At 45.6% G+C, this 27,832-nt stretch overlaps 1 protein-coding gene across 4 annotated transcripts; it reads left to right on the forward strand.

Moving 5' to 3' along the window:
• The first annotated feature begins 1,750 nt into the window (after nucleotides 1-1,750).
• Nucleotides 1,751-26,960, forward strand: LOC147427629 (MATE efflux family protein). 4 transcript variants are annotated; one of them, XM_086496563.1, is made up of 15 exons: nucleotides 1,751-1,908; nucleotides 2,289-2,580; nucleotides 2,844-2,986; nucleotides 23,658-23,783; nucleotides 23,855-23,896; nucleotides 23,977-24,125; nucleotides 24,199-24,334; nucleotides 24,413-24,509; nucleotides 25,334-25,434; nucleotides 25,512-25,675; nucleotides 25,766-25,837; nucleotides 25,907-26,023; nucleotides 26,112-26,207; nucleotides 26,318-26,439; nucleotides 26,520-26,960. In XM_086496563.1, exons 2-15 carry the CDS (start codon nucleotides 2,294-2,296, stop codon nucleotides 26,563-26,565), a joined length of 1,698 nt encoding a protein of 565 aa, XP_086352689.1. In that variant the 5' UTR covers nucleotides 1,751-1,908; nucleotides 2,289-2,293; the 3' UTR covers nucleotides 26,566-26,960. The 4 variants fall into 4 exon arrangements, 3 of the variants coding, with proteins under 3 accessions (XP_086352689.1, XP_086352691.1, XP_086352690.1); XM_086496565.1 differs by having other exon boundaries at nucleotides 23,980-24,125; XM_086496564.1 differs by having other exon boundaries at nucleotides 1,772-1,958.
• The last annotated feature ends 872 nt before the right edge of the window (nucleotides 26,961-27,832 follow it).

The following is a 27,832-nucleotide window of genomic DNA, read 5'->3' on the forward strand; positions in this document are numbered from 1 at the left end:
AGCTTGGTTTCTAGACCCACCATTGAACGGGCGGCCTTATAGCCATGCAAATTCCCATAGTCTGCCAACTTTTCAGCAGTGAACACGGAGAGCGCCTTTGAACCCACAATCCTGCCAAAAAAGACAAGAGCTCTAGCCATGAGCCCCAATCCCAGTCACTTATAATGGAGTGTCAGATTTTGCTGTTGAGCTCATTTGTTCCTGGTGTGATCGTAATATGTACAAAAAAGCTCAAAAGGCTATGTGTGCTCATGTGAAATCAGAATCTACCCTTATTTTTGGGAATTCTAGGCTGAATATTTCCTTCTTCTCGTGCTCCTGGCCAACATTATTTAATTTTCAACAAGTTATATATTGGCTTTGACACAAGAAAGGGCTCTACACAATTTTTTTGATTGGAAAAGGTGACCGTGCAAAGGCGGAATATTTGAGCTATGACACTTGTCTACAGAAATGTGAAGCTTGCAAGAGTTTCTTCGTGGCCAAACACTTTAGGCAGGGGCACACGTCCTCTGTGGCAAAAGGTGGTTGGAGATAAAAGCAAAAGCTTTGTTTCTAGACCCACCATGGAAGGAACTGCCTTACATTCCTACAATGCACCAACCCTTCAAAACTAAACACACAGAGGGCTTTGAACTTGCAACCCTGCCAAAAAAGACATGAGCTTTCCCAATCACCCATAATATAGTGTTAGATTTTGTTGTTGAGCAGACTAACGAATGAAAATTCAGAGCGTTCTTCCTCTTCCTAGTTTGAAGGAGTGAAACGTGGAAAAGTGAGAAGAAAGCACTTAGAGTCGGGTCCCCCTATGTATCAAGAGCATTAGTGGTATCTAAATGATACCATTAAATAGTCTTCTCACAAAACGTAATTGTAATTAGTAGTATGAAGGGAACACGCTCCGTTAACCTAGTAGTGAAGCTAATATCCAAAATTTTCCTTGTATTTAGGGCATTGATATTTCACTAACAAATGAGTATTCAGCCACAAATTTCGCTTGAGGTTCTTTTCCTCAAATGAAGGAGAAAACTTAGCAAAAGTGAAGAGGCATTTCTCAAATAAGCAAGCAAGGAAATTGTGCCTACATTTACTCCTCAAATTTGCCATGTAGTGGGACATTACCCACTTGTGTTTTAGGCTTAATATTCCTAAAGTCACTAGTAGGGGTACCCGGCTGGGAAAATGGAAAAAAAATTCGAATCAAGCCAGATCCGGTGTCGAGCGTCGAAGTAGGCAGAGAAGAGAAGAAGTAAAGCTCGAGCGATTGAGTAGAGAGAAGCCAGCGCAGGGACATGGTAGAGGAGCTGCAAGGAGATGGCGGTTGCCTTGCTCCAAGCGAGCAAGTCGTAAATATTTATATTTTGTATTCCAAGCATTTGCGGTCTGGAGCAGCTTTGCCTGGATGCTAGAGTGGTTGCGTGGGCAGTTTCAATCTCAATAGCGTGACGAGCGCGAGGTCGAATCCCAGGCTCTACTTTTTAGAGGTAGAGGGGTACGAACGTAGGATTGGCATTGGGAATTTGGGAGGTAAGCTTTAAGAATCTTGTAAACAAATTAATATCATATAGAGCGAGCCAAGGAGAGAGAGAGAGAGAGGAGAGTGAGACCCGGATCTTATCAAAGAACGAGAACTTGGTGCAAACTTGCAAAACCCAAAAGGAAGGGGGGACACCTATTAATCCTTAAATTCACTAATACCACAAAACATCGCGAGACCCGGCTCTTAGCCGACATTATTGCATTTTCAACAAGTTGTGCCTTGGTACGATGAAGGCATTTACAATTTTGTTGGAAAAGGTGGCCGTGCGAAAGGCTGAATATCTGAGCTACGACGCTTGTCTGCTGATTGGTGAAGCATGCAAGAGTTTCGTCGTGGGTAGCTGCAAAACCTAAGCTTTTGCCAGACAGGTACTTGCTTGTGAAGGCCAGAATAATTTCATTGTCGCTACCGAATTCTGGTAAGGAACTGTTTTCTTTTGCCTGAGATTCGAAAGCCCCTTTGTTTTCAAATGGGCTGCAGAATGTTATGAAATAATGGGCTGCGGATTCATTCGGACTTCTGATTTTGTCATCTAAAACGTCAATCATGCGTAGAAAATAAGCTAATTTAATTAAAAAATGTCTGGCTATTGCCTCTGGTAGGCCTTTTCTGTAGTAGGGTTTCCAAAGGGTCCTTTCATGGGAATTTTTTCATACCTCAGGAGTACTGCAATTATCGCCCCAGTTTTCTTACCTGCCCTTCCATTTCCCTCACATATCTTTACACGCTTGCTCTCCTGTCATTGCAGGACCCATGACCAGAATCTTGGAAAATGCGAGCATGTGCTCCACCCAGGAACTGTTGAAATTTCAATCAAGAGATGTGCTCAATGGAGCTCCTCCACATTTGCTTCTCTATCGGAAAACTTTCAAGCAAAAAGCCCAATGCAGCTTGCATACACTTAACTACTCCGTGGGTGAGGGCTATACAGCCAGGCAGGAACATGCTAGTCGTCGCAACTTGCTTGTTAAGTGTGAAAGGCGAGGTGATGTTTTGGTAGCAGATGATGGCAAAGGCGATCCGTTGGTTTACCATGGAAGGTAAAACCCCATGTCTTTTGACTTAGTGAAATGCGCTAGAGCAGTTGCTATGACATCACAAAAAAGAGCATATAGGCATGTCTGAAAGATTGATTTGGATTGGGGATTGGAATGACAAAGATCTCAGTTGCTATGTCAAGGCTTTAGACACAATGGCTTTATGTGATGATTGAAAGCATGATAGTTTGATTGCAGATTGAGGGCATGTGCTAATGATTGCTTGTTCGTTCTGTCACTTTCTTCCACTTTGCATCTGAATACAGGGAGGCAACCCATCATCCAGAAAGAACTTTTTGGGGGAGCACTTTTGGACGTGAAATCTGGAGCCTTGCAATGCCTGCTGTAATGACTCAAGCCATTGAACCTATGGCACAGTTAATGGAGACAGCCTATGTTGGAAGGCTAGGTACTTGCCAAAAACGAGAGCTCTTCTTTCTATTCAGGTCCGGACCATAATGATGCTGCAATGTGTTGTAAATTGTTTGCGTTCTGTGATACTTGGCTGTATTGTTTGATGAATTTTCAATTCTATGGAAAGTCAGCAAAGTTATATGAGCATTTGATGACTATTTGATGACTATAATGCTATGCAGGTGTCCAAAGTTATGAGTATTTGCTGACTTCTGTTTATAATATAAAGATTAGACCCATCTTTAACTTTTAGCTGTAAAGCATGCGATGAGAACCAGTTGAAAACAGAGATTATGGGTTCCTTTCTTGTAAAATATCTTTGACTGGCTGTCTCTTGAGGTGTTTATCCTTGCAGTTTTTTCTTTTGTACCAAAAGACATTTTATTGTAGCATAACATTTGTTAAGGTGCAGTAATCCAATGAAAATAAGAGTACAAAGTGATGATGTGGCGTGCCCAACTGAGGAAATGGGCGAGAGGACAAGGGAACTGAACCCAAAAAGTGTGGCCGAGGGGCCTAAAACAGAGGGAGGGGGTTAGAGATTTTAATCCTAACCTCTATTAACTTATGAAGCACCGGCCGAGGGGCCTAAAACCTAAAAATCAAAAGCTTGAACTCTGGGGTAGCTTTCCGTTAATCGCGCTGGCTAATGACATGGCAGGTTGTACGGAATTGCATGATTTGCGTTGATAGTGCTGATGTGGCAGCTGTACAGATTTCTGTGCTTTGTGCTGGTTGGCTCCTGGCAGTTTTGCATGAGCTTTTCATGGCAAATTCTTTTAGACTCAAGTGCTTTTGAATTTGACGCTTTTGGGGCTTTGCTTTTGGGCATCCCTTGTAAGTTTGTAAGTGCCCTAGGGCCACTCTTCCGCAGAGCATCTGGACGCAGAGTCTTAGAGAGAGTTGGACCCTCGGGAGTTGCACTTCGCGAAGAGCAATAATAAAGAAGTTTCTGTTCCTATGTTCCTATTGATTTCTTGCTTGGAGTGTCCAAGCCTGGAACAGTGGTATCAGAGCTCAAAACGATTCTTCTTCTATGAACGATCCGATCCTTTCTACAGCACATATGGGTTCTCACGGAGAATTCGACAGTGAAAACAACTTTTGGTATGCGGGGAGATGAAGAAAAGCTGAGTTCCAGCGTGGTAACAGAAGAAACTAACGGAGATTTTGGCAAATTTCTAGCGAAAAATCTTGACCGAGCGGAGTACAAACTTCAACTGTAGGTTGACATGTATGTGAAAAGATTGATCAAGTACTCCAAAGACCTGAAATATGTGAATCACGTGAAGAATTACCCGATTGATGAGATTCACTCGAGATGAGATTGATGAGATTCTCCTTTCAAGACGATAAGGAAGTTGAATGAAAAGCCGAGTGCAAAAGAGTGGAAACTGTACTCGCAGAAAGAGTTTGACAAAGCTCTTGAAAAGAAGATGAACCAGGTAATGAAAGGCTTCAAGCTCTCTCAGAAGAAGAGGAAATCAACGGATTTCTCGAGTTAGTTGGGCCAGAAGTCGACTTTCGAGGTGATAAGCAGATCCAAGAAGCGTGTTTGTTTTGAGGATGATCTAGATTTTTTGTGTCTTCAGAGAGTTCTGATAGTTCATTGTCCTCTAGTTCTAGAGAGGATGAGAAAAAGCGGAAGAAGCGGAGAAAAAGCAAGAAAAGCAGATATTTGAAAAAGTCTAGAGGCACTGAGAGCCATCTAGTAGTTTAGAGGAGGAGACTTCATCCTCTAATGACAATTCAAACAGTGAACATGTAACGGGAAGGCACCATGTGCCAATGGAAAAGAACAGACGGTACAAACTTGAAGCACTTTAAAACAACTGAAGTGAGAGAGAGAGAGAGAGCAAGCACGACACACGAGACGCGGAGTTCCATCCCAACAGAGCACTGACCCCAAACGATGGCGCCCTTTTCGGTAATTCTTTATATTGCTTTAACAAGTTACAACACTAGTGGCTCTGCTCTGCATCTGCTCCACAAGACTGCCAGAGAGAGAGCCCACCCCTTCATATCTAAAGGCCCATGGCCTTCTTAAGGCAGTTTACATGAAAAGCATTAAACCCAAAAGCATCTGGTCCAAAAGCTGCCGCCTAAAGCCATCAGCGCGATTTGCGAAAATCCGTACAACTGGCACGTCACCAGTTAATGCAAAATGCAGGGCGTCGGTATAGGTGCCATATCATCACTTTTTACGCAGGGGAGTGTGTGTGTGCGTGGCTTTATTTTATTATTTTAGGCCGCTCAGCAAAGGTTTCTCAAGTTGTTGGGGGTTAGGATTTATAATCCTAATCCATTCTAACCCATTTAATAATTGGGCCACTCGGTGAAGGTTCTATAAGTTGGTGTTAGGTGCAACGGAAGTGAATGTTGGCTTTGCTCAAGATGAGTGCTCCGAATTGTGCTCAAGGGTTCCTTTTACTTACAGAAGGGAGAGCCTTTCGTTTCTTTAGTGAGAAATGAAATGAAATGCTATATTAACGTCTTTGAAAGGCCAAAATGACCTGTGAGACCAAAAAGTTACAATTGGTGAATCTGATATCATGTATGAGTACGGAAATTACAAAGAACTAACACTATAACACTAAGGAAATGAATTGGAAACTGATTCGGAGTTGAGACAAGATATAGGGGAGGGGGGGAGGGGTTGGTGGGTTCAAATGAAATCTCTCACTGGCACTATCGAATCTCGTCAACCTCCTCCATGGTCGGTGGGTTCAAATGAAATCTCTCATCGATCGTTGTCGAATCTCATCAACCTCCTCCATGGTCAGTACTGTGGTTGGGCGTCTTGCATGTCGAGCTAGAGTGGTCTGTATCTTCTGCTGCAGCCTTCGTCGACGGTGGGAGACCCCCCGTGGTCGTGGGCATATGGATCTGCCTAGCTTAACGGCTCGGTCAAGCAACGTACCTCTAGTGTGGGTGGGCTCTGAGATTTGCTGTGATGACTGCTCCTCTGGCTCTCCCTTGGCTGGTGTAAAGAAATCTGTGATTCGTCTGTGAGACTGTCTCTCCCCTGATGTCCTCAGCAAGCTTTCCCTAAGTCTGCGCAGCTCTAGCAGGAACAATCCGAGACATCTTTGATCCTCGCATCTCATGACTCTAGAAAATGGTCGGAAACCTTCTTTGAACAGGCAATGGAAGCGGTTGCGTATCTCATAGTATTCCGGGCAATGACATGTGTAGTGTAGCTCTGTCTCTGGCTCTAAGTTGCATAGGTGACATATCGTGGCCCCTGCTGGTACCCCTCGAAATCAGCCAGTCTCGATATGGTGCTGATGTGAGGATGTGCGTATCTGCCCAATAGCGCATCGTATCCCATGATAAGCGTGTATCCATGTATGCAGGCCTAGTCACAAAACCGTCCTTCGTGAGTTGGAGAAGATGCTCTTTGTAGAAGGCCATCTTCGTGCCCAACTCCTGTGTCGGCTGTTGTCACGTGCCCATCTAACCCTATGTGCATGTGGACAAGCTACTATGACAAGGGTTCAGTTAGCTTAGGAAGTGTTTTGGCACCTTTGTGAGTCTGTTCGCAGACCGTGCATGTCGAGGCACTTAAGAGTAGATGCATATCCTCTGGTTGCACAGAGCGTGATCATCAGAATCCATCAGGAGCTTCAGGTGGATCGCCCTAGGGATTCCAGTTTCATATTTGGGTTGCCAGGTTGGCTTAGACTTGTCCCCTGAACAACAAACTGCTCCCCTCCTCCTGTCCATTAGGAGGAAGTTGCTGCATTGGAGCTCGGCATGGCTCTCTTTGGTAGGCAAAGTTGTAGTGGCCAATTAGGTGTTGTTGGCTACAATGTGGTACATCACGTCTTGTTGGATCTTCTTGAGCTCTTGCATCAGCTAGCTCTACAAAAGCTTCAAGGTACAACCCTCTGATGAGCTTTCATCCGGTTTCTTTGGTTCTTTTTCTTCCCTAGAAGACTCTTTCCCTGTTGAGGTGGACATTGGCTTGTCCGTAGGACATGTCAGTGAGCCAGCATGCACACCCAAACCATGTCCCATAAGTCTCTAAATGGAGTCTGACTTTTGTTGCATATAATACCGCCTTATCTCTTCTGGCAAACCACAACAAAACCGCTCAATCTGGTCCTTCAGAGTGACCCTCCGAAACGAGGACACTGGCAGGTATATATCCCAAAACCTCTGGCAGTAGTCATCCACAGTATCTTTCTTAATCATTCTCGGATGATGCCAAGCTGTGATAACATCCTCTTCATATTCTTTTGATATCCAAGCAGAAGTGAAAATTCTCTAGAATTTTACCCACTTCTTAGGTGCTTCTCTGTGCAACAACAGAGCACTATGTCTATGCATTTTCTTTCAAGTTAGATTGTGCCCTTTGCACCTTGGGTTGTTCCGAGAAACAACCTCTTGATAAGACGACATCAAACTGTTGTATGAATTCAAGGGCTCGATGGGTGTCTTGAGAGCCTAAAACCTGTCGAACCTAATTGCTTGACCCCCATCCTTGAACTCCTTGATCTTCTTGTCCTTTTGTTCTGTCACAAACTGCTGATGTGTCATGCCACTAAAGACCCGATGGCTTAGGGCTCCTCGAGCCTAACCCTAGCCAACCTGCACATCCGTGCCACAGGGCCTAAACCCTAGCAGAAGCAGAAGCAAAAGCACATCCAACCCTATGTGCATGTGGACAAGCTACTTCAGGTCTAGGGTTCAGGTCATCTTAGGAAGTGTTCTGGCACCTTTGTGAGCCTGTGAGTAGGCCGTGCATGTCCAGACACTTAGAGTAGTTACATATCCTCTGGTTGCACACAGCATGAACCCATCATGAGCATTTTACAGTGCATAGAACCCGTTTTCCCTATTTACTCATTTTTCACTTATTGATTAATAAGTGACTTTGTTGGAAAAGTGAGTAGGGCAATTTGCTAAGTATCTATAAGAGAAACCTAGCGCTAGCACTTCGTGGCAGAAGAGGCAGCAAAAGTTCCAGTAACTTGCAGTGCACCTTCTCAACAAGACCGGCAGGAGGCCTAACGTTTTCCAGCCAACAAGAACTGATAGCGTTTTTGGGATCTTCCTCCCCTAGCGTTTTCAACAGCAGATACATCATAGCGTTTTTCATCAACAACAGATTTCACCTGGCGTTTTTCAGTTGCAGACCTTGCCTAGCGTTTTGTAGTTTCTGGCGTCAGATCAGCCCCAGTGCATCAACGTTTTAAGTTTTCAGCACTTAGACACAGCAGATCTAGCCCCTAGTTTCGTAGATCTCACCTACCCGCAGCAGACCCTCCCGTACTGTGAGATCAGCCAGTGTTTTCAGTTTCAGCCCGCTGTCCGCAGATTTCAGCTTTTGCGTTTTCAGCGCATCGTCATAGCGCCGTCGCCATCGCCATCGCCGTCCTCGCGGACACAGTGTCAGTATACAGTAGAGAGTCAACAGTTAGCAGATTTCAGATTTCAGCCCCTAGCGTTTTTCAGATTTCAGCCCGTCCTCGTTCTCGTCATCATTGTCGTCAACATCGTCAGCAAGTCCATTGCATCTAGACCATTGTACCAGATTTGTGCAATCAATAGCATAGGCCTCTCTTGCCATAGAGAGGGGGGTCCTTGAAGGAGGGTTTGAGAACCGTCTGGTGTCGTATTCCTCTCTCTCTCTCTCTCTCTCTCTCTCTCTCTCTCTCTCTCTCAGTCTCAACAACTTCATTCACAACAGCATTCACTTTGTTTGTGATCATTGCACTCTCTCACTAAAGGAACGGAAGGCTCTCCCTTCCGTAAGTAAAAGGAACCCTTGAGCACAGTTCAGAGCACTCATCTTGAGCAAAGTCAACATTCACTTCCGCTGCACCTTACATTGGTATCAGAGCTTTGGCAGTGTACTGTATCACTCAAGGAAAGAACCACAAGAAATTTTTTGCTTGTTGCGGTCGCACTTAACCCAAGTCCACTAAGGCGTAACGATTCCTAATCGTGTTTTTGAAGAGTGACAAGTAACCCAAGAAAGAAGGGCTTGTCCAGCCTCCCCTTGTTCCTCTTTTCACTCATTGAGAGCGGACTGTGCACTTAATCGACGTGAGGTGGGAAAAAGCAACTTTGGTGTGAGCGCAAGGCCGCAAAGGGGTGCGCCCGTAGGGAAGAGTCGAGCTCGGGTAAGAGAAAAGCCTTCTCAAACACCGCTTGCAAGCTAAGGAACTCAAGAACTTAAGAACCTCAAGAATCCAAGAACCTCAAGAACCCAAGTTCCTCGAGAACTTAAGTACCCAAGATCTTAGTGTATGGTCATCACCTGAAGCGGAATGGATACTTTGCGTGAAGGTGATGAGCATGGAGGTGGTGAAGAAGAATTTTTCCCACAAGGAAGATTTTTTCCGACCCTCCCCCTTCCCCATCTACGCCACCGGTTGCACCAAATCCTATGGAGGCTTTGGTCAAGTCGATGATGGACATGATGCTACAACAAGAGGCGCAACGCGCCACCTTAGATAGCGAGCGTGATCAAGCGCGCTTGGCGGCCGAAGAAAGAAAGGAAATCTTGGATCGCGAGCGCGAAGAAAGAAAGGCAGACTTGGATTGCGAGCGCGAAGAAAGAAGGGTAGCCTTGGAGCGTGAGCGTGAGCAAGGTGCTTGGCGGCCGAAGAAAGAAGGGTAGCCTTGGAGCGTGAGTGTGAGCGTGAGCAAGCGCACTTGGCATCCGAAGAAAGACGAGCGGCCTTGGAATTAGAACGTGAGGTGGAGAGAGACCAACGCATGCAAGATGTCACAAAGTGATGACGTGGCTACGGACAACAGAAGCCCTAATTTCTGCCAGAAACCCTAAAATTTCTGCAAACCCTAATTTTTGCCAAAAACCCTAATTTTCGGAAATCGCGGAGGCTTTTTTTTTTTTTGTTGAAAATGATGAGCGACGCAAATTTCGCTTTTTCTCTACTTAATGAGAAAGAGAGAGAGAATGCTTTTGCTTTCAAGTTTTGACTCTCTGTGAGAGAGAGAGAGCAATTGCTTTTGATTTGAAGCTTTTGGGGCTTTGCTTTTGGGCATCCCTTGTACTTTTAAATATGTGGAGAGGGCTTCACTTCTCAGAGCATCTGGACGCAGAGTCTGAGAGTGAAACCCTAGCCACTCTCTTGTACTTTGATCTGATTAATATAAAAAGAAATACCGAAAGGGGCGCCAGTCTTTGGGGCCAATATCTCTAGGCACGGAACTCCGCCGGGCCAGTGCAAATCTATTGTGATCTGTGAATTGTTTTGAAGTGGTTATTTGGTGCTGTCGCGGTTGATTCTTGACTTGGAGTGTCCAAGTCTGTTACAGTGGTATCAGAGCACGGCCGATTCCTACCAGGAGTGCAAATGGATCCGGCCAAGATAGAGACTATCCGTGATTGGCCCGACTTGAAGAATGTCCATGAAGTTAGAAGCTTCTTGGGACTGTGTTCGTACTGCAGGCTGTTCATACGAAAGTTTGCAGAGGTTGCTTCCCCTTTGCATACCTTGACACAGAAAGGGGTACCTTTTTCGTGGGGACCCAAAGAGGTGACTGCCTTTCGGACATTGAAAGAGAAATTGACTACGGGACCTATTTTGACTTTGCCGGACTTGCAGAAGTCATTTGAAGTATATTGTGATGCTTGTGGTCGTAGTCTTGGTGCGGTCTTGATGCAAGAAGGCCATGTCATAGCTTATGAGAGCCGTTTGTTCTCTAGGCCGGAGATGACAACACAGATCTATGAGAAGGAGCTTTTGGCGGTTATCCATGCTCTTACTCAGTGGCGGCATTACCTACTCGGAGCGAACTTTACTGTCTTTACAGACCATCAGAGTTTGCGCTACTTCTTGTCACAGAAGCAGCTTTCGGAAAAGCAGATGCGGTGGGCGAACATCTTGTCACAGTTTCACTTCCAGATTATCCATGTGCAGGGACAAAAGAATGTGGTGGCAAATTCTTTGTCTCGGAAGCCGTTGGTTCTGGCTATTTCTGCGATACATATAGAAGCTTCGAGGATATGGTCGATTGGTATGCCACAGATACAGATTTTGCAGATATTTTTCACACGGATATGGGATGGGGAGACAGTAGCTCGATACTCCCTTCGGGAAGGCTACTTGATGAGAAAGACTATGTTGTGCGTTACACAGCCGTTGAGGGAAAAGGTTATAACTGAATACCACTGTCCACCTTTTATGGATCACCGCGGCATTGCTACCACCATGAAGGGGGTAGAGAGATACTTCTTTTGGTCGAGACTCAAAAAGGATGTGGAAGAGTTTGTGCGCAGTATGCCAGAAGGTCAAGTTTGACAGGCATAAGACACGGGAATTGTTACAGCCTTTACCCATACCCACCCGTCCCTGGGAAAATATTGAAATGGATTTCATTTTTGATCTCCCGAGAACACAGAATGATCACGATGATTTTCGGATTACATGTCATGTCTGAGACGATTGTCTCCGACAGAGACCCCAGATTTATGAGTTTGTTTTGGAAGGCAATTTGGGAGAACATTGGCACGTGGTTGCAGTTCTCGTTATCGTTCCACTTGCAGACTAACGGGCAATCTGAGATTGCCAATTCAATGGTTTTAGATTTATTGAAGTCTTGTATCTCGGATCAAAAGACTCAATGGGAAAAGAACTTACCTTTGGTGGAATTTGCCTACAATAACACGATACACTCTTTGATGGGGAAGACGCCATGTGAGATTGTTGAAAGTGCTGCAAAGGTTCCATCCTTCCTGAGCACGAAAGATTAGATATTTGAAGCGGATGAATATTCGCGAGATTTGGATACGGCTTTTGCCAAGGTTCGCGAGACTTTGCAGGAGTCTCAAGAACGACAGAAAAAGGCAGCGGATCGCCATCGTCGCGACTTGAAACTGAAGGAGGATGATTGGGTGCTCTTACTTTTAAGAAGTCACGCCTAAGAAAGAAAAAGGGAAAGGAGAGGCTTTTTCCAAAGCTTAGTATGCGATACTACGGACCTTTCCAGATTACTGAAAAGATAAATGATGTCTCCTTCCGATTGAAACTGCCAGATACTTGGAGGATTCACAATGCATTGCATGTGAGTCTCTTGAAACCTGTTAAGGGTGATGTGCCTGATGATGGGGAGCCTGATGAGCAACCCGAAGTGGAAGAAAATGAGGAGATCCTTGTTCATGAACAGATTTTGGCACATAATGATACGAAGAAAGGTAAAGTCCGAAGGCGGTTCTTGGTTAAGTTCAAGAACTTTCCTGCATTTGATGCGAAGTGGATGGAGGAGGAGGACCTAGCAGATACTCCTCGGATTGTGAAACTTTACCTCGATGTTTTGGTTTAGCATAGTCTACTCCAAACAGAACCCAGAATTCAGCTTGGCCGGAGATCTAGTGCAGTGGGATGCACAAGAGGGGAGTCACTCCGCTCCCTTGTCAACAGATGCCTTGATTTTGATACTAAAGTCACCGATGTCTCTTTGAGCTTCAGGGATACTGAGAGCTGACAGTATTCTGCTAGATGACTTTATGAAATGGAATTCCTGATTATGATACTTATTTGTTCTTGACTTCTTGTGAGTGTAGGAATTGGTAGCCGAAATGACTGCAGCATTTTGGTCTGATTGATCTCGAATAGACATGGTTGCAATAGGGGTTAGTCAATCGAACATCGATGAGGTCCCGATTGGACCTAGATGTGATTGCTAGCTACATTGCCGTTAAATCATGGTCTAAGATCCGAATGAATGTTGAATGTCATGTGATGTCCTTTGATGTCGTGTGATGTGACTGTCGATTTTGTACATGTGCTAGATGTGTGTTCCTAGTACGTAGGTACTAACAGTCAGTATCTGCTAAGACGGTTTATGGCTTTTGTCGGTTTTGCAGGCGTAATCGCGGTCGATTACAATGCTTTCAAGAGGGGGGTATGTCACAAAGTGATGACGTGGCTACGGAAAGCAGAAACCCTAAAATTCCTGCAAACCCTAATTTTTGTCAAAAAACCTAATTCCCGGAAATCGCAGAGGCTGATTTTTTTTTTTTTTGTTGAAAATGATCAGCGACGCAAATTTCGCTTTTTCTCTACTTAATGAGAAAGAGAGAGAGAATGCTTTTGCTTTCAAGTTTTGACTCTCTGTGAGAGAGAGAGAGAGCAATTGCTTTTGATTTGAAGCTTTTGGGGCTCTGCTTTTGGGCATCCCTTGTACCTTTAAATATGTGGAGAGGCCTTCACTTCTCAGAGCATCTGGACGCAGAGTCTGAGAGTGAAACCCTAGCCACTCTCTTGTACTTTGATCTGATTAATATAAAAAGAAATACCGAAAGGGGCGCCAGTCTTTGGGGCCAATATCTCTAGGCACGGAACTCCGCCGGGCGAGTGCAAATCTTGTGATCTGTGAATTGTTATGAAGTGGTTATTTGGTGCTGTCGCGGTTGATTCTTGACTTGGAGTGTCCAAGTCTGTTACACAAGAGTTGGTTCTACTTGTGCTCACCTCGAAGTTCGAGCCACTCAAGGACGTAAGCGAATCATCAGGTAGCACAAGTCGAGAAGCGGATTCCAACAACCCCGTCATTGAGAAGTAAGTATGACAGTAAGATGGATGCTAATGTTATTTATTCTTGGTTGCATCAATTTAATGCTTATTTTGCGACAACTAAGATGACAGGAAATAGCTAAGTTTTGACGGCAGCCATGTATCTTGCCAGTGATGCCATTAATTGGTATCAAGCGTGGCAAGAGGCACAGTTGGCCGCGCACCTAGAGGAAGCCAAGGAAGGCGTGCCCCTTTCTTTCAATTGGGCCGACTTCTAAGACAAGCTCAAGACGCGGTTCTTGCCACCTCAGTACCTAGCGCGGTTAAAGGAAGGTAGGCGCAATCTCAAGCAAAATGGTACCCCAATCACGTCCTTTTCTAACCGTGTTTTGCAGCTTGGCACCCAATCATGCAAATCGAATGCGAAGCGCAAAGAGGCTTTTATTTTCGGGTTGGACGAGTATATTAGGTTCGATTCGAAGTCTTCGACCCCGTAGATCTCAACAATGCAGTAGCGATTGCTCTCGCACAGGAGATAAAACACAACAAAGGAAAGCCTAAGGAGAACAAGTCTTCTCACAGTACCTCTTAGACTCCACAGAACGGTAAGAACGGTAAGAATGGTAAGAATGGTAACTCGTCTGGCCAATCTTCCTCTAATCCTTCGGAAAAGAACTTTCACAATGAATCTAAGGTTAAAGCTAACACATTTGCTAAACCTAAGCTCACCCCAGATGAAAAAGCTGCACAAGGAATTATAGGAGGATACATAACGTCAGAAGACCAAGTCATTTATGCTAAGGAAGGTAGATGTTATCAATGTCATACTAAGGGTCACATAAGACATGATTGTCTTAAGAACGCACCTAAAGAACCCACAAAATTCACATCTTCTATTAATGCAATCAGAGAACACACTAATGTGTCATTGTTATGGTTATGTACGCATTGTGGTCTTCTTTGATTCTGGTAGTATGCATGATGTGATTAGCGACTCTCTCTCTCGTGAAGAGCGCACGTCTAGAAGCTCGACCCACTGATCCCATTGAGACCTCTAGTTTTGCTCATGGCATGCACTTTTCGTTTACGCGTGAATGTCGTGATGTGACCGTGTCCATTCAAAATGTCCGTTTTCGTCGAAAGTTTGTGATTACTCCTCTCTTAGGATACGGTTTGATTTTTGGCATTAAGTGGTTTAAAGGTCATAATCCACTAGTTTGTTGGAAAGAAAACACGCTCAGTCTCGCAATTGAAGGAGCACCTCTAGTGGTTCTTCAATGTGACACTAAGATTCCATCTGTCACTAATCTCTCACTCATGTTTTGGACGAGGATAAAACACGTAGTCTCATTCTAGAGAAGCATGATTTGTTGCATGACAAAGAACAAGAAAAGACACATGAAATGGAATACGAAAAAGAACAAGAAAAGACACATGAAACGGAACACGAAATAGAACAAGAGAAGGAGACTCTCTCTGTCCTTTCTTCTCCAAAGCACGACACATGTTTTGCATGATAGAGATGTGATTGCTCACAAGGATGATGGTTTAGCTGATGATTTTTCTAGTAAAGCTAACTTCATTGCAGATACGATCAATCACGCAGAACCGATCTTGGCTCTTGAGTCGAGGTCCAAAGAACCCACTCAGGAAGTAATGTGTGTTCGCATGATTAATCAGTACGCATTGTTTGAGTTTTTCATTCGTGACGGTTCTTGTATTTTCGTCACCGTCTTTATGTGTCCCCTTTCCACAGGCATGCCGTATTGTACGATGCACATGATTCACTCACGGATGAGCACGGATGTATGCAGATCACTCTCGAAAAGAAAAAAAGTTGGCATTCAAGGAATTCACATTGTTTACCGATTGTCCGTTTTGTCAATCGCTTCTATATGTCTCTTCCTTGGCATGACACAGTCTTAGAAAGAGCACAAGAAAGATTGTCCATCAAGCCTCAACATTTCCATTGTGATTTGCCACAATTGATAGGTTTAGGTCGAAAAGTCAAGATTCGATCCCACTTTTTGCGTGTGTTTGGTGAACAGTTTGGCACTTCGTCACTTTGTTCATCGGCATTGCATGCGCAGTCTTTTTGGAAGAATGGTATTTTTCCAGTCACTCTACATGGAAGGGTATGTTAGTGATATTGTGTTGGACATGGTTTCAGGAAGTTTCCTCCTCAGAGATTCTTGATGAAGGTGGACCTCCGTCCATAGACGCAGTTGGAGCATTGAAGCTGCCACAGATCACTTTGTCGCTTTCGGCGCGGCCCAAAGAAGCAGGCATTGCAGACCTTCGTGAAGTTCAAGTATCGCACAACCCACGCATTAGAATGGGTCGATGAAGAGTTCTTCGCAGGATTCAAGGAGTTGTTGGCGCACTCCCTCGACGCCATACAGCTCGGTACCAGTACCTTACTTTGAAAAGGAGGGGATCTCACGTGCACATGTAACCCTATGTGCATGTGGACAAGCTACTTCAGGTCTAGGGTTCAGGTCAGCTTAGGGAGTGTTCTGGCAAAAGCAAAGCCAAAAAGTTGCCAGCGTAAATATCAGAAATCCGTACGGCAGTCAGCACAAAACGCGGAAATCTGTACGGCGTGCCACATCATCAATCAACGTAATCTTCAGAAATCTGCCACGTCATCAGTTCCATGCAGTTCCTTCCTTGTGTGTGTGTGTGGTCCTTTATTTTAATTCTTTATGTCACTTGGGGTCCCATCGGACGGGGTCCCCATAAGTTTGTAGGACTTCTTCTTCTGTTACTTGTTCTTCTTAGGGTTTAGGCCCCTCGGTAGACATTTGTAAGTTGGCTCCATTCTTCAGGGCTTTGACACGTCAGCAATTTGTGATAAGTGGCCTCTCTGAGTGCTAACCATGGGGTTCCAAACAAGGGGCTGTCTTAGGCACTCCTCTGTCCAAGTATGCTGACGCTGCTCCAGGCCTCTCCGCAGATGCTCCCAAGATCGGAGCAGACTCATAGCGAAGCAGTCCTCCAGTCTCTTGCTCAAGCCAACTCTGCGCATCTCGATGAAGATCCATCTAGTCGAGGGTCGCCAGGGGCCTCCAGCCTGAGGCACCCTAGCACTAAGCCGTTGAAGCAAGAACTCCTTCCAGGGCTCCTCTCGTGGAAGCAGTCCTCTGACGATAAACTTCCCAAGAAGGGCTCTGCTCTACTGTGCTGGGTCTATGATCCCCAATCCTCCCTGAGAACAAGGAAGAGTGATGACCTGCCATGCCACTTTGGCCCGGGCTATCTGAGTGTCACGCCCTGACCAAAGGAAGTTTCTGATCAGCCTCTCAACCCTGCAGAGACGCTGCTCCTCCTCTCTCCCTGCAGCCAGGCGAGCCGAAGACTTCTGAAGAAAGAGTCGTCTAAGCTGAGCAAGTCCTGAGGCCACTCTGTCAGCAGGAGAATCGTGCATGTCTACGCTCTTTGTCCAAAGAGCCTCCACTCGCTCTCTAAGCGCTGAGTCCAGTAAGACCCTCTTTGGGATGCGTAGCATTGTGCTCCCCTCCTCTGCCTATCAATCACTGTAAGGATCACTGGTGCATGGTCCGAAAAGGAAGTCCCTGCCATAATGTCAACTGTCTCACCCAAGTCACAGAAGTGGTCACTAGTGCATAAGCAATCTATCCGAGATAGATTCACGCCTCCCACTGTGTGGTCCGCCGAACAAGAGAAGGCCAGGCTGTTTGGGGGCCTCACAAAGCTAGAATGCTGCCACACATCTGAAACCCGCAGTCATACAAAACCTCTCCCAAGCTGCCAGCTCAACTCCATGCACAGTAGTATGGCTATCACCAATCCTGTCAGAGGGTTCCTCCAACATGTTGAAGTCACCCCCTATGCACCATTGCTCTGCCTACGGTAGAGACTCAACAATCTGAGACCAAAACTCTGCACTTGCACTTGCCACAATGTGCGCATAGATGTTTAGGAAGCCACGAGGCAACCCTGAACCTGCATAGTGATCCACTGAGCCCTGCCTGGCACAATAATCCCTCTGCCCACAATGGCCTGCTGCAATCCGCAATAGTCATACATACCCCACCCTGGACGTCTCCAGGTCCAAATGCAGCTGACCAAAAAGTCTCATATTGTCCACGCAAAAGCTGACCACAACGTCTAATGCGGCTCTCACACAGATGTTGCTCCTGTAGCATAAGAAGTTCAATCTCTCCTCCCACAAAGCACTGCTGAAGCTCCTGATGCAGTCGGCCCCTCTGACGCTGAAACTGGGGCCCACCTAATCCCTGTACGTTCCATGAGACGATTCTCAAGGGGAGTGAGAGAGAATTGATGCTGCCGTAGCAACTAACCGTGCTATCTTCGAGGCAGGCTTGGATGGAGAGTAATCTGCATCCGAGCGTCCTCGAGATAGGTGTGACTGCAAAGAGTATCTAGCCCAAGCCCAAGTAGACCGAGCCGTGCGTAAAGCAACCACCTCTGTCCAGGAGTCCTCATGTATGTGTAGATAGCATGGCGGGCTCTGCGTGTTAGCAAAAAAGTGAACCACAATGTGTCTACATCCTGTTGCGTCTGCAGGTGTCACAACAAACTTGGCCAATGGCCAAAGAGTGTGAAGCAAGTCTGTAACCACTAGGTCTCCCATGTGATGAGAGAACTCTAGGGCCTGTGTCTGCAGCCACTCCAACACTGAGTCTATAGTCCACTCAGCCTGGTCCCTGCCGCATAGGGGAAAAGGGAAGCCAACCGCTGAGTCCAAGGCCTCTTTCCCCCTAGTTGCAAGAAACAATACATGAACTTTGAAGCAGGCTGCCTCAAGGTCTGGTGAGGGGTCACCGAGAAACCATGTAAAGTCGTAGGCAAAGAAATCCCAATCACGACGAATGTCGAAGCTCGTCAGACCACGAGGAACTGCTGCAAAGGGAGACGTCTGCACCAGAAGAGGGGGTCGCAAGAAAGGTTGTCCCTCTCTCGCCAAGCGACTCGTGGCAAAGGCGCTGCCAAGAGATCTCCTAGCAGCCAAGGAAGGCCCTGCCCTCTGGACGGTTGCGGGACTGGAGCGGAGAGGTGAGGGAGCAGGGGGAGAAGGGGGGCGAGGGGGATCGTCAAAGGTAGGAGGGCGAGATGGAGAGGCAGAGGAAGAAGGAGGGGGGGGGGGAACGGAAGAGGGGGGGAACTCGGGGGGAGGAGGGGCTGTCGAGGGTGAGGCTGGAGCAGGGACCTTGTCTTGCTGAAGAGGGTCGAAACGGTTCCCCGTGGAAACCCATTGCTGCTGGGCAGGAGCCTGAGGACCACTCTGAGTGCCAGGCTGGCGCTGTGGCCCCTGCCGACGTCGACCACGAACCTGCTGCTAGCCCTCCTCTGCTCGAGCCCTAGGCTCGGAGGGTGGCTCTACCTGCGTACTTTGTGACTTTGCCTGTTGCTGCTGGCAACCCTTGAGGGTTGGGGCTGGTGGGCCTGTGGTGTAGGTCGGGGTCTCCTCCGTGGACAGGTTTTCGCAAGATGGCCGATCTGTCGACAAATGAAACACTGATTCGGGAGGCCCGAATACTCCACACTCTGTCGGAACCAACCCCCACTCACCCGAGGAAGTAGGATGACCTTCAGGAGAGTGTGGGTGTCCCTAACCAGAACAAGTATTGAGGGAATGTCGGCCGCCTTGGCAGCTACTGAGGCTGCCGTGCGAGGTGTCTCCAAGACAGTCCCAATCTCTGAGCCTATCCTGGACAAAAGTGGTAGGTACTCCCTCCTCAAACCAGGAAAGCAGACGGAGATGGGAAGGTCTGCCTCCTCTACCAGAACATCTGAAGCTGGGTCAAAACCATGTCTCCACTGTCGAAAGTGGGCTCGAACTGCTCGGATGGTCAAGGGGCTCATCGCGATGACCTTGGACGCCATCTCGGAGGTCTCAAACTCTATCTGATAGTAGCCGCGTCCGAGGAACTGAATGTCCAAGATCTTGCCCACCGCTGCGAGAAGGCGGGCTTGGAGAAGATCATGCAACTCTCCTTTGCTGGGTCTGGTGCCGTGAATCTTGCAGATGACGAAAGTCGCCTGCAAGCGTTTTGCGGCTAGACTCGCTTCCTCTATCGGTAGAGAGCAAATCGAATGGTGGGCTCAGCGGTGTCGGGCGAGGGGACTTCATTGGAGTCCCTTTGTGGCGGAGCTTGAGCCTCCATCTGTGTCTATTGCTGTGAAGAAAAGGCGGAGAAGCGTCGACGAACGGGGAAACTCCTGCTGGACCGAGCACGTTGAGGGTGCTGGTAAGGCCGGACAAGCAGGAATGGAGAGGCGACGGGCTAAAGGCAGTGTGTAGGCGGGCGGGGTAGTGGGCAGGCAGGCGGGCAGGGCAGCGGCGGGGGACGGGCGGGCAACGGGCAGGGCGACGAGCGGGGTTGGGTAGCGGGCAGCGGGTGGGGCTGGGCAGTGAGTGGGGCAGCGGGCAGTGCAGAGCACGCAGGGGGCGAGCTGGGGGGCTGCGCGCAGGATGGGAGGGCGGAGGGGCTACGTGAGGGCGGGGGGGTAGCGATGGCGAGGGGGGGTGCGGGCAGCAGCAGCGAGCCTCCACGATAGACTAGTTAGAGGCAGCGAGGATTATGTCTAATGCCATTCCCTGTTATGGATACTCACGTCTGAAACCCAACTTCCTCCTTAAAGGTGATCTTTCGAAAAGAAGAGACTGGTAAAAAGGTGTCCCAAAACCTGTGGCAATAGGCAACTAGAGTGTCTTCTTTTTCATCCTCAAATGATGCCAAGGTGTGATGACATCTTCTTTATATTCTTCCGTTAACCATGCAAAAGTGAAGATTTTTTTTGAATTTAATCCACTTTTTAGGTGCTTCCTTGTGCAATAGTAGGGTAGACCACTATGTTTGGGTCTTACCTTTCAGAAAGACGCTGCCCTTTGTACCTTGGAGGCTTCCGAGAAACGACCTTCGAAAAGACGATGTCAAACCGTTGTATAAATGCAATAGCTCGATGGGTATCCTTGAGGCTTGAAAACTTGTCAAACTTAACTACTCGACCCCCGTCCTTGAACTCCTTGGTCTTCTTGCGGTTTTTCTCAAGATGGTCATACTGAGCTGGAAGTACGAGGGGTCTTCTTTTCTTTCCATACATTGGCCCGTCAGTGTCCGAATTATCAGAGGATGAGGTATTCTCCTCGGAATTGCTAGAATGCTTTTGGTGCTTCTAGACTTCTTGTGGGGTCTGCTTTTCTTGCTTTTTTGAGTCTTTCTTCGCTTCCCGTGCTTCCTTTCCTACCCGTTCGAGTCAAAGGAAAAGGAGCTCTCTGAACTGTCTCGAGACCAAGACGAAGACAAAGAACTCGGGTCATCCTCATAGTGAACGCGCTTATTTGATTTTCTTGCTTCCTCGAAAATAGATTTCTGACCTAAGTAGCTGGGATAATCTCGGAATGGCTCTTTTTCCGAGAATGCTTTGTAGTCTTCATCAGTTAATTGACCTTCTTCTCAAGAGCGTTTTCAAACTCTTTTCGTGAGTATAATTTCTGCTTTTCTGCACTCAGATTTGCTTTCTTCTTCATAGCCAACTTGAGAGGTGAAAGAGTGGCATCATGCCATCATGGATGGACCTCGTCAAGCTGGTGGATCTTCAGATACTTTGCGTACTTCGGGTCATTGGAGTACTTGATCATCCTTTTGGCACAAGTGTCAACCTGTAATTGACGTGGGTACTCCCTTCTGAAAAGATCTCCTCGTCGGAACAGGCCATGCTCTTTCCCCAATTCCTCGGAGAGGAGTGTGCTCCTGTTGGAATCTCCGTTGGTTTTTACTGATTCCCTCGCAAGGTTTGGGTTGGCTCCCCCTTACCCAGATTCATTGTGAGAATCCCTGTGTGCTATAGGGAAAGGGATCGGATTCTTCGTAGAAGGAGAATTGTATGAGCTCTGATACCATTGTAATAGATTCAGACACTTAAAAGCGTGAAATCTACAACAACACATGTGAGAAACTACAAAAGGATTGTACAAAACTTGAATAGAGGGAGAGAGAAGAGGAGAGTTGACACGAAGCGACGGAGTTCCTCTTCCAGATGCAATGGCCCCAAAGATTGGTGACCCTTCTGGTATTTCTTTATTATTGATGCTTCACAAGGTACAATGTCCGAGGGCCCTCTCTCTGCGATTGCTCTCAAGCTGAGCTGCCAGAGAAGGGGCCCTTACCCTATTATAAACGTTTTACATGTGGCTCTGACCTCCAAAAGCACCTACTCCAAATCTGGCGCCTAGATTCCTTGCCTGTGATTTGTGGGAATCTGTACATTTGCCACACCAACAGGTATGCGTTTTTTGAGGGTCTGTACGGCTGGTCACCTTAGCAAGGAATTCGCCATGCTTCATTCTATAGCGTTAGGGCCCCTCAGCCATACTCTGTAAGTTGGGAGGGGTTGCCTAACCCCTTTTGGCCTCTCGGCTAGCATCTGTAGGTTAGCGGCCATGCCATGTCACAAACTTGTGAGTGGAGCTCCGCTTCCAGATGCATTGCCCCTAAAGAGTGGCCCTTTCAGTATTTCTTTCTTTATTCTCGTCACAAAAGTACAACTGCCGAGGGACTTGAACTCTGCTTTTGCGAACTTGGAATGCTAGAGTGAGGCCCCGATGCACATATTTAAAGGTCCCTGGCCTCGAAAAGCATCCTACATGAAAAGCTTCTCATCCAATAACTCCTAGGCCAAAAACTGGCTCCATTCTTGGTGGCCTACAGATATTCCCGTTCATAGTGCTCTCGTCATTCCTCTGAATGACGCACTAGAAATATCTGTACTTGGATGTCTCAAGCGAGAAAACCCTCACTTATGGATCCAGCTATTTCCAATAGTATTAAGAATTATATTTCTTCCCTGTAAAGCTAATTTAGCAACAGACTTTATATGTTCATGTTTTCGTGAATGCATTTGTGAGCTGTACATCTATGGCTAGCATGGCATTGTATTCCATTTGTGAAACATACTTCTCTGGGAATTGAACTCTAGTGCATCAAGGGTTCCGGCTTGGATGAGATAAACTAGATGGATGGTAAACTTAGCGCATCAAGAATCGCTTGGTCAAGGTGACTTGCTGGTTATAGTGGTATTAGAGGTCATCAGGCGGCCTGGTCAGAATTGCAGCAATTGACTCTCAAAGAAGCATCTTCTTGCCTTTGGGAAGAAGAAAAAGAAAAGGAAGAGTAGTATGTGGATGAAGAAATTGTCGCAACAGAAGACTTTGATGAAGTTAAGAGAGAGGATGCAGTAGAGCAAAGGAAAGCAGTTCTAGACTCAGCAAGGTGTACTTCCAGAGTCAGAGGATGGTAGGAAACCAGTGGTCTATATGCTCTAGGGTGTCTGACCAAGGGGGGAAGACAAGAAGCTGAGGACAGAAAAGCAAAGAAATCCAAGGGTCGAATAGAATCGATGCCTCAGAAGACATGGTCAAAGGGACGGGCAGAATCTCTTGGTTTGTTCAAGTAGAAAGTTGCACTTGGCAAGAAGCTGATTTGACGCAGGCCTCCGTTTTGGGCGTCATTATGAAAGCGGTGACTTTTGGCAGGCTTTTGGGCATCAGCTTTTGATAGCAGTTGCTTTTCAGGCCATAGTGCCTTATATTCGTGTCTTGGGAGCATTCTGCAGATCAGTGCATGATTGCAAATTGGAGAGCGACTCCTTGGTAGTTGTTCTGGTAGAAGTACTGCAAGGGGCCCCTACCTTAGGGGCCATCGCAGCTGAGTGGGGAACTGTGCCCCACCGTGTCTCGTCTTGAGTATTTCTATTCTTTTTCAGTTCCACTACTTGCTGTTTCAGTCCAGTTCGTGGTGTGTGTGTCTGTTTCACCCTCTTGTCTGTGACTTGCCGGTTACACATATACTAATTGCCTAAAATATGATTTGACATCTCTATTATCTTCTCATTGACAGCTTTTTGATTTAGATTGGGACGTCTCATAGACCACGTCAGTCTTTTGTGGATATCAATATATTTTTGTTTCTTTCTTTCATTGTGGATCTACAACCTTTCTATTGCAATATTAATTTGGTTATCAATGGTATCGATATTGATGCTGCACTAGTGAGCGAAATTCCAAGTTCCATTAGTTCGTTGCTGCATTGTTACTATTCTGGCCTTTAGTTCGAAGGATGTTAGGCACAAAGAGTGGAAGTATCACATATGTTGTTTGATAATGTGGCTTTATTACTTCCCCAGGCTCTGTGGAGCTGGCTGCTGTTGGGGTTTCAGTTCAGGTCTTTAATTTGGTCGCAAAGATCTTCAACGTCCCTCTCCTTAGCACAACCACCTCATTTGTTGCAGAAGATGATGCTCTTAATGAAGGTGAAGTGTTTGATGACCTTCAATGAGTCGACAGTCGAATATCAAGTCATAATGGGTTTTGTTTTGTGCAGTTATTGGAGAGAAGATTGTATCCGCAGACCGACATCCTCATGGTATAAAGGGTGCTGCATAGTGTCTTACCTTGTGTAGCATAGGTCATGCATGTGAATCTTAAAAAGCTGAGTTGTGCCAGCAGACTTGGGTTTGCCTTCGGAAGGCAAAAGACGTGTTATACCGGCCGTGTCTTCTGCTCTTTTACTAGCCTTGATACTGGCAGTAGTAGAGTCCACTGTGTTACTTTTTGGAGTTCGCGGAATCCTGACAATGATGGGTGTATCAAAGGTAAGCAAGTTGTTTGAATACGTGATGATTATGTCTCTTTTGTCAAGCAGCTGAAAGTGTATCTCTGTGACAGGGTTCGCCAATGAGGAATCCTGCCATAACATATCTTGCTCTTCGTGCACTTGGAGCTCCAGCAAATGTCTTTGCCCTCACAGTTCAGGGGATATTTCGAGGCTTCAAAGATACAAAAACACCCTTGTACGCCATAAGTGAGTAACTAAATGGACAGTAGCAATCTCAATGCAGTTTAGTCTCAATGGTGATCAATTTTCTTTGTGGCCTTGCAGCAATCAGCAACATCTGCAACATTGCGTTGAGCCCTATCTTAATTTTTGTATGTGGTTTTGGAGTGGTTGGTGCAGCAGTTGCAACAGTGGCATCACAGTAAGTTCTTTTTACTGAATCGAATTACGGAGTGTGTTGAGATACTTAGTCAGCAGTGTGCCATCATTGGATAAAACCTCTACACTTCTAACTTGGTGGTTACCTCCCTCCCGAGTCATGTCGCTATTTTCCTGTACTTACAAAATTTCTTTTATGGCTTGTTTGTGCCCGTTTCTCTACATGTTTATCTTGGTGATTACCTCCTGTGTCATATATTACTCTCAACTGTGGTGTAAAAGAATCGAGATCATAGATTACTTTATTTATCCTTTGAAGCTTTACACTCCATCCAAGAAGCTTGTTTATGTTGCTGTCTTAAAGTGAACACCCTGTATAGGTACCACTTCAATGCACGTATGATTCATGTGCTCATTATTTTTCAGGTGGATCAATTAAATCTGTGTTATATTTTTAAAGATTGTTCGTGAGTCTACCTCTTGTGATATCTTAACAACTTCAACAACCCATTTTGGTGATTGACCGTCTTCCTGGCTGCAGTCAAGTAACTAAGCTTTATCTCCTGCAATGGATAAGAAGAAAATACAGTAGAAAGTGTGTTAAGGTCAATTTCCGCGCAACATTGCTGCAATTCATGTTACTTGTATTGCAGTATTTATGAGAGGCCAAAACCAACATTCCTTACCTTGTATGATTAGATTACAGGCTCTTGTGTGCTCTTCTATGCTACAATGTACACCTGCCACTGGATGTCGAACTATATGATTTGGAGCGCTTTTCTTTGATTTGTTCTATTTGCTGTCATGTGTTTTGGAAGAAAAGTTATACAACTATGATTTGGAACTTAAAATGTGTATGGATTTCAGGTATTTCTTGGCTTTCCTACTTCTATGGAAACTTCATAAACAGGTTCAGCTTATCCCTCCAACACTTTCTTCACTCCGTTTGGACCGATTCCTGAAATCTGGTGAGTTGAGTATTTTGGCGGTTCTTGCGAAAGTTCTGATAAATGAGAGTAGACAATGACTTCAGCATGGCTTTCAGGAGGTTTTCTTCTTGGACGGACACTGGCTGTACTTTTTACTATGACCCTTGCCACATCAATGGCTGCCAGGCAAGGACCAATGGCCATGGCTGGCCATCAGATTCTGTATCAAATTTGGTTGGCGACATCTTTGTTATCAGATGCCCTTGCGTTAGCAGGGCAGGTAAAACTTGCAAAAAATGTGCTTGGTCGTTGTCATTTCTCTTCTATAAGATAAAGCTCATAGGTTGGTAACTTCGACTCTGGTGAGCAGGCACTTATAGCCAATGCCTACGCAAAAGGAGACCTTAAGGGAGTCAAACGAATTGCTTACGGAGTTTTACAGGTGATTACTGGAAAGTACTGGTTCTTTAATGTTTTGATACGACTCATTGAAGGGTTATGCTAAATGCAGACAGGTCTTTGCTTTGGTCTGCTGCTTGCGATTATTCTTTCTGTGAGTCTGGGTCCAATCTCGAGACTCTTTACGTCAGATCCCGCTGTCTTAGATGTCTTGTTTAAGGGCGCCTTGGTATGTATATTCTCTGAATATTCAGGAATAAATGTCTAGCAAAAATGGGTTCTTCTTGATCCCTTGAGTCTTTGCTGAAACTTTGCAGTTTGTTGCTGGTACACAACCTCTGAATGCTCTTGCATTTGTATTTGATGGGCTTCATTATGGAGTTTCAGATTTTAAATATGCAGCCTATTCAATGGTAAAGTGTTCTAGAAGCGTCCATGAATTCACCTAGAATGGGGCTGCCAGACATGCCCTGCTCTGCATGTAGATGCTTGTGCTTATGCCAATTTTGATTGCTGGTTGCAGATGGTAGTGGGCGCGTTGTCCTCTCTGTGTTTACTTACAGCACCTTCTTTTCTTGGCCTCCCTGGTGTATGGCTTGGATTGACATTGTTGATGGGCTTTCGAGCAGCTGCGGGATGGCTGAGGTAACGAATGCTTCATGATCGGTTCTGTCAGCAATAAAGTGGTTGTTCAGAAATTTGAAATTTCTTGCTTTTCTCTTCAGATTGAGTTCCCCAAATGGTCCTTGGCAGTTTGTTAGACAAGCATAGCTCCTGCCAAGCTGGATTTTTGAAAATGAGCTAGAGGCGAAGGGAAGGATAGCTTCCATCTCAATTTCCTGTTGAGATACTTCATTCTTTCACACACATTCATTTCTAATACATATGTTATCACATAACCAAGAGGATACTAGTATGGGTCATAATTGGAGCCTTACACAATTTGTAGTTAGTTGGGCCCAATAATCCAGGAAAAGGTGAAATACAGAGCCCCTAAAAGATCATTTTTCTGCATAAAAGTGCAGGTAAAGCTTTTTGGTCAAATAATTCTTTTTGGTGCACCATGGATACCTTGCTTACGTGGACTGCAGGCTTAACCCTCAATGACTTGAGCGGGACCCTCATGTATATGAGAAATTAATGATTCTTAAAAAGTTCTTCAGTCAGCAATGATGTTCATATATTTTTTTATAAAAGTGAATGCTAGTTGTGCCAGTCACTCTAATGGTGGATTTTGTCCGGTTCTTGAAGCTTCTCAAGCTTCTTTCCAAAGGCGGTGTAAGCATATTTTTGGCTTTCCAAAACGGAGTTCAGCGTACATTTGAGTATTTAATCATTGTCTATACTGTCTTTGCATGTGAAGCCTCGAAATCTTTTGTGTTTCTAGGTGTGTAAATGGATGCCTTTCATTTCCTTGCCTCACATCACTTTTAAGAAAAAATTATAAAATTAGTTTAGCATTGGGTCCCTTCATTTCATAGCCTCATGTAACTCGCTGTTCATTTTATTGTTTTAGAGTGCCAATAGGCTTAATGTATGACTTTCTTTTCATCTTATTGTTTTAAAGTGCCAGTGTGACTGTTCACCTAGCCAAAATGTACTTTCCTTTCATTTTATTGGTTAAAAATGCTAATGTGCCCATTCACCTTGTCATCCTCTGACGGAGCTGATGGTTATATTGTCTTGTGGATAAGTATCATAAGTCTTTACCTTGCACTTTCCTTTAAAGGTGAATCTGGCTTATCTTGGATTCATCTAGGCATATTGTAATCCTCTGATGAGTAAACAAATTCACCTGCAGTTTTAAAAGATCTGTAATAATAGGAGCTTTTTCTCCTTACCGCAAGCCATGCTGCCATTGTAACTTACTGAAAGGTTGGAGATTGTTTTACATGGGTTAACCTTTTTGTTTGTTGTAGGATGTGGTGCATGGCTTTCCTATTGTCCAAAGGAAAACTGTTATAGCAAGTGCCATAGAAGAAGTAAGTATTAACACCACATGTATTCCATCCTTAACCGTGGTGTGGAAGCATTTTTG

This window comes from Adiantum capillus-veneris, chromosome 23 (assembly GCF_014529385.1).
Source record: "Adiantum capillus-veneris isolate H3 chromosome 23, ASM1452938v2, whole genome shotgun sequence".
NCBI classification, from domain to species: Eukaryota; Viridiplantae; Streptophyta; class Polypodiopsida; order Polypodiales; family Pteridaceae; genus Adiantum; species Adiantum capillus-veneris.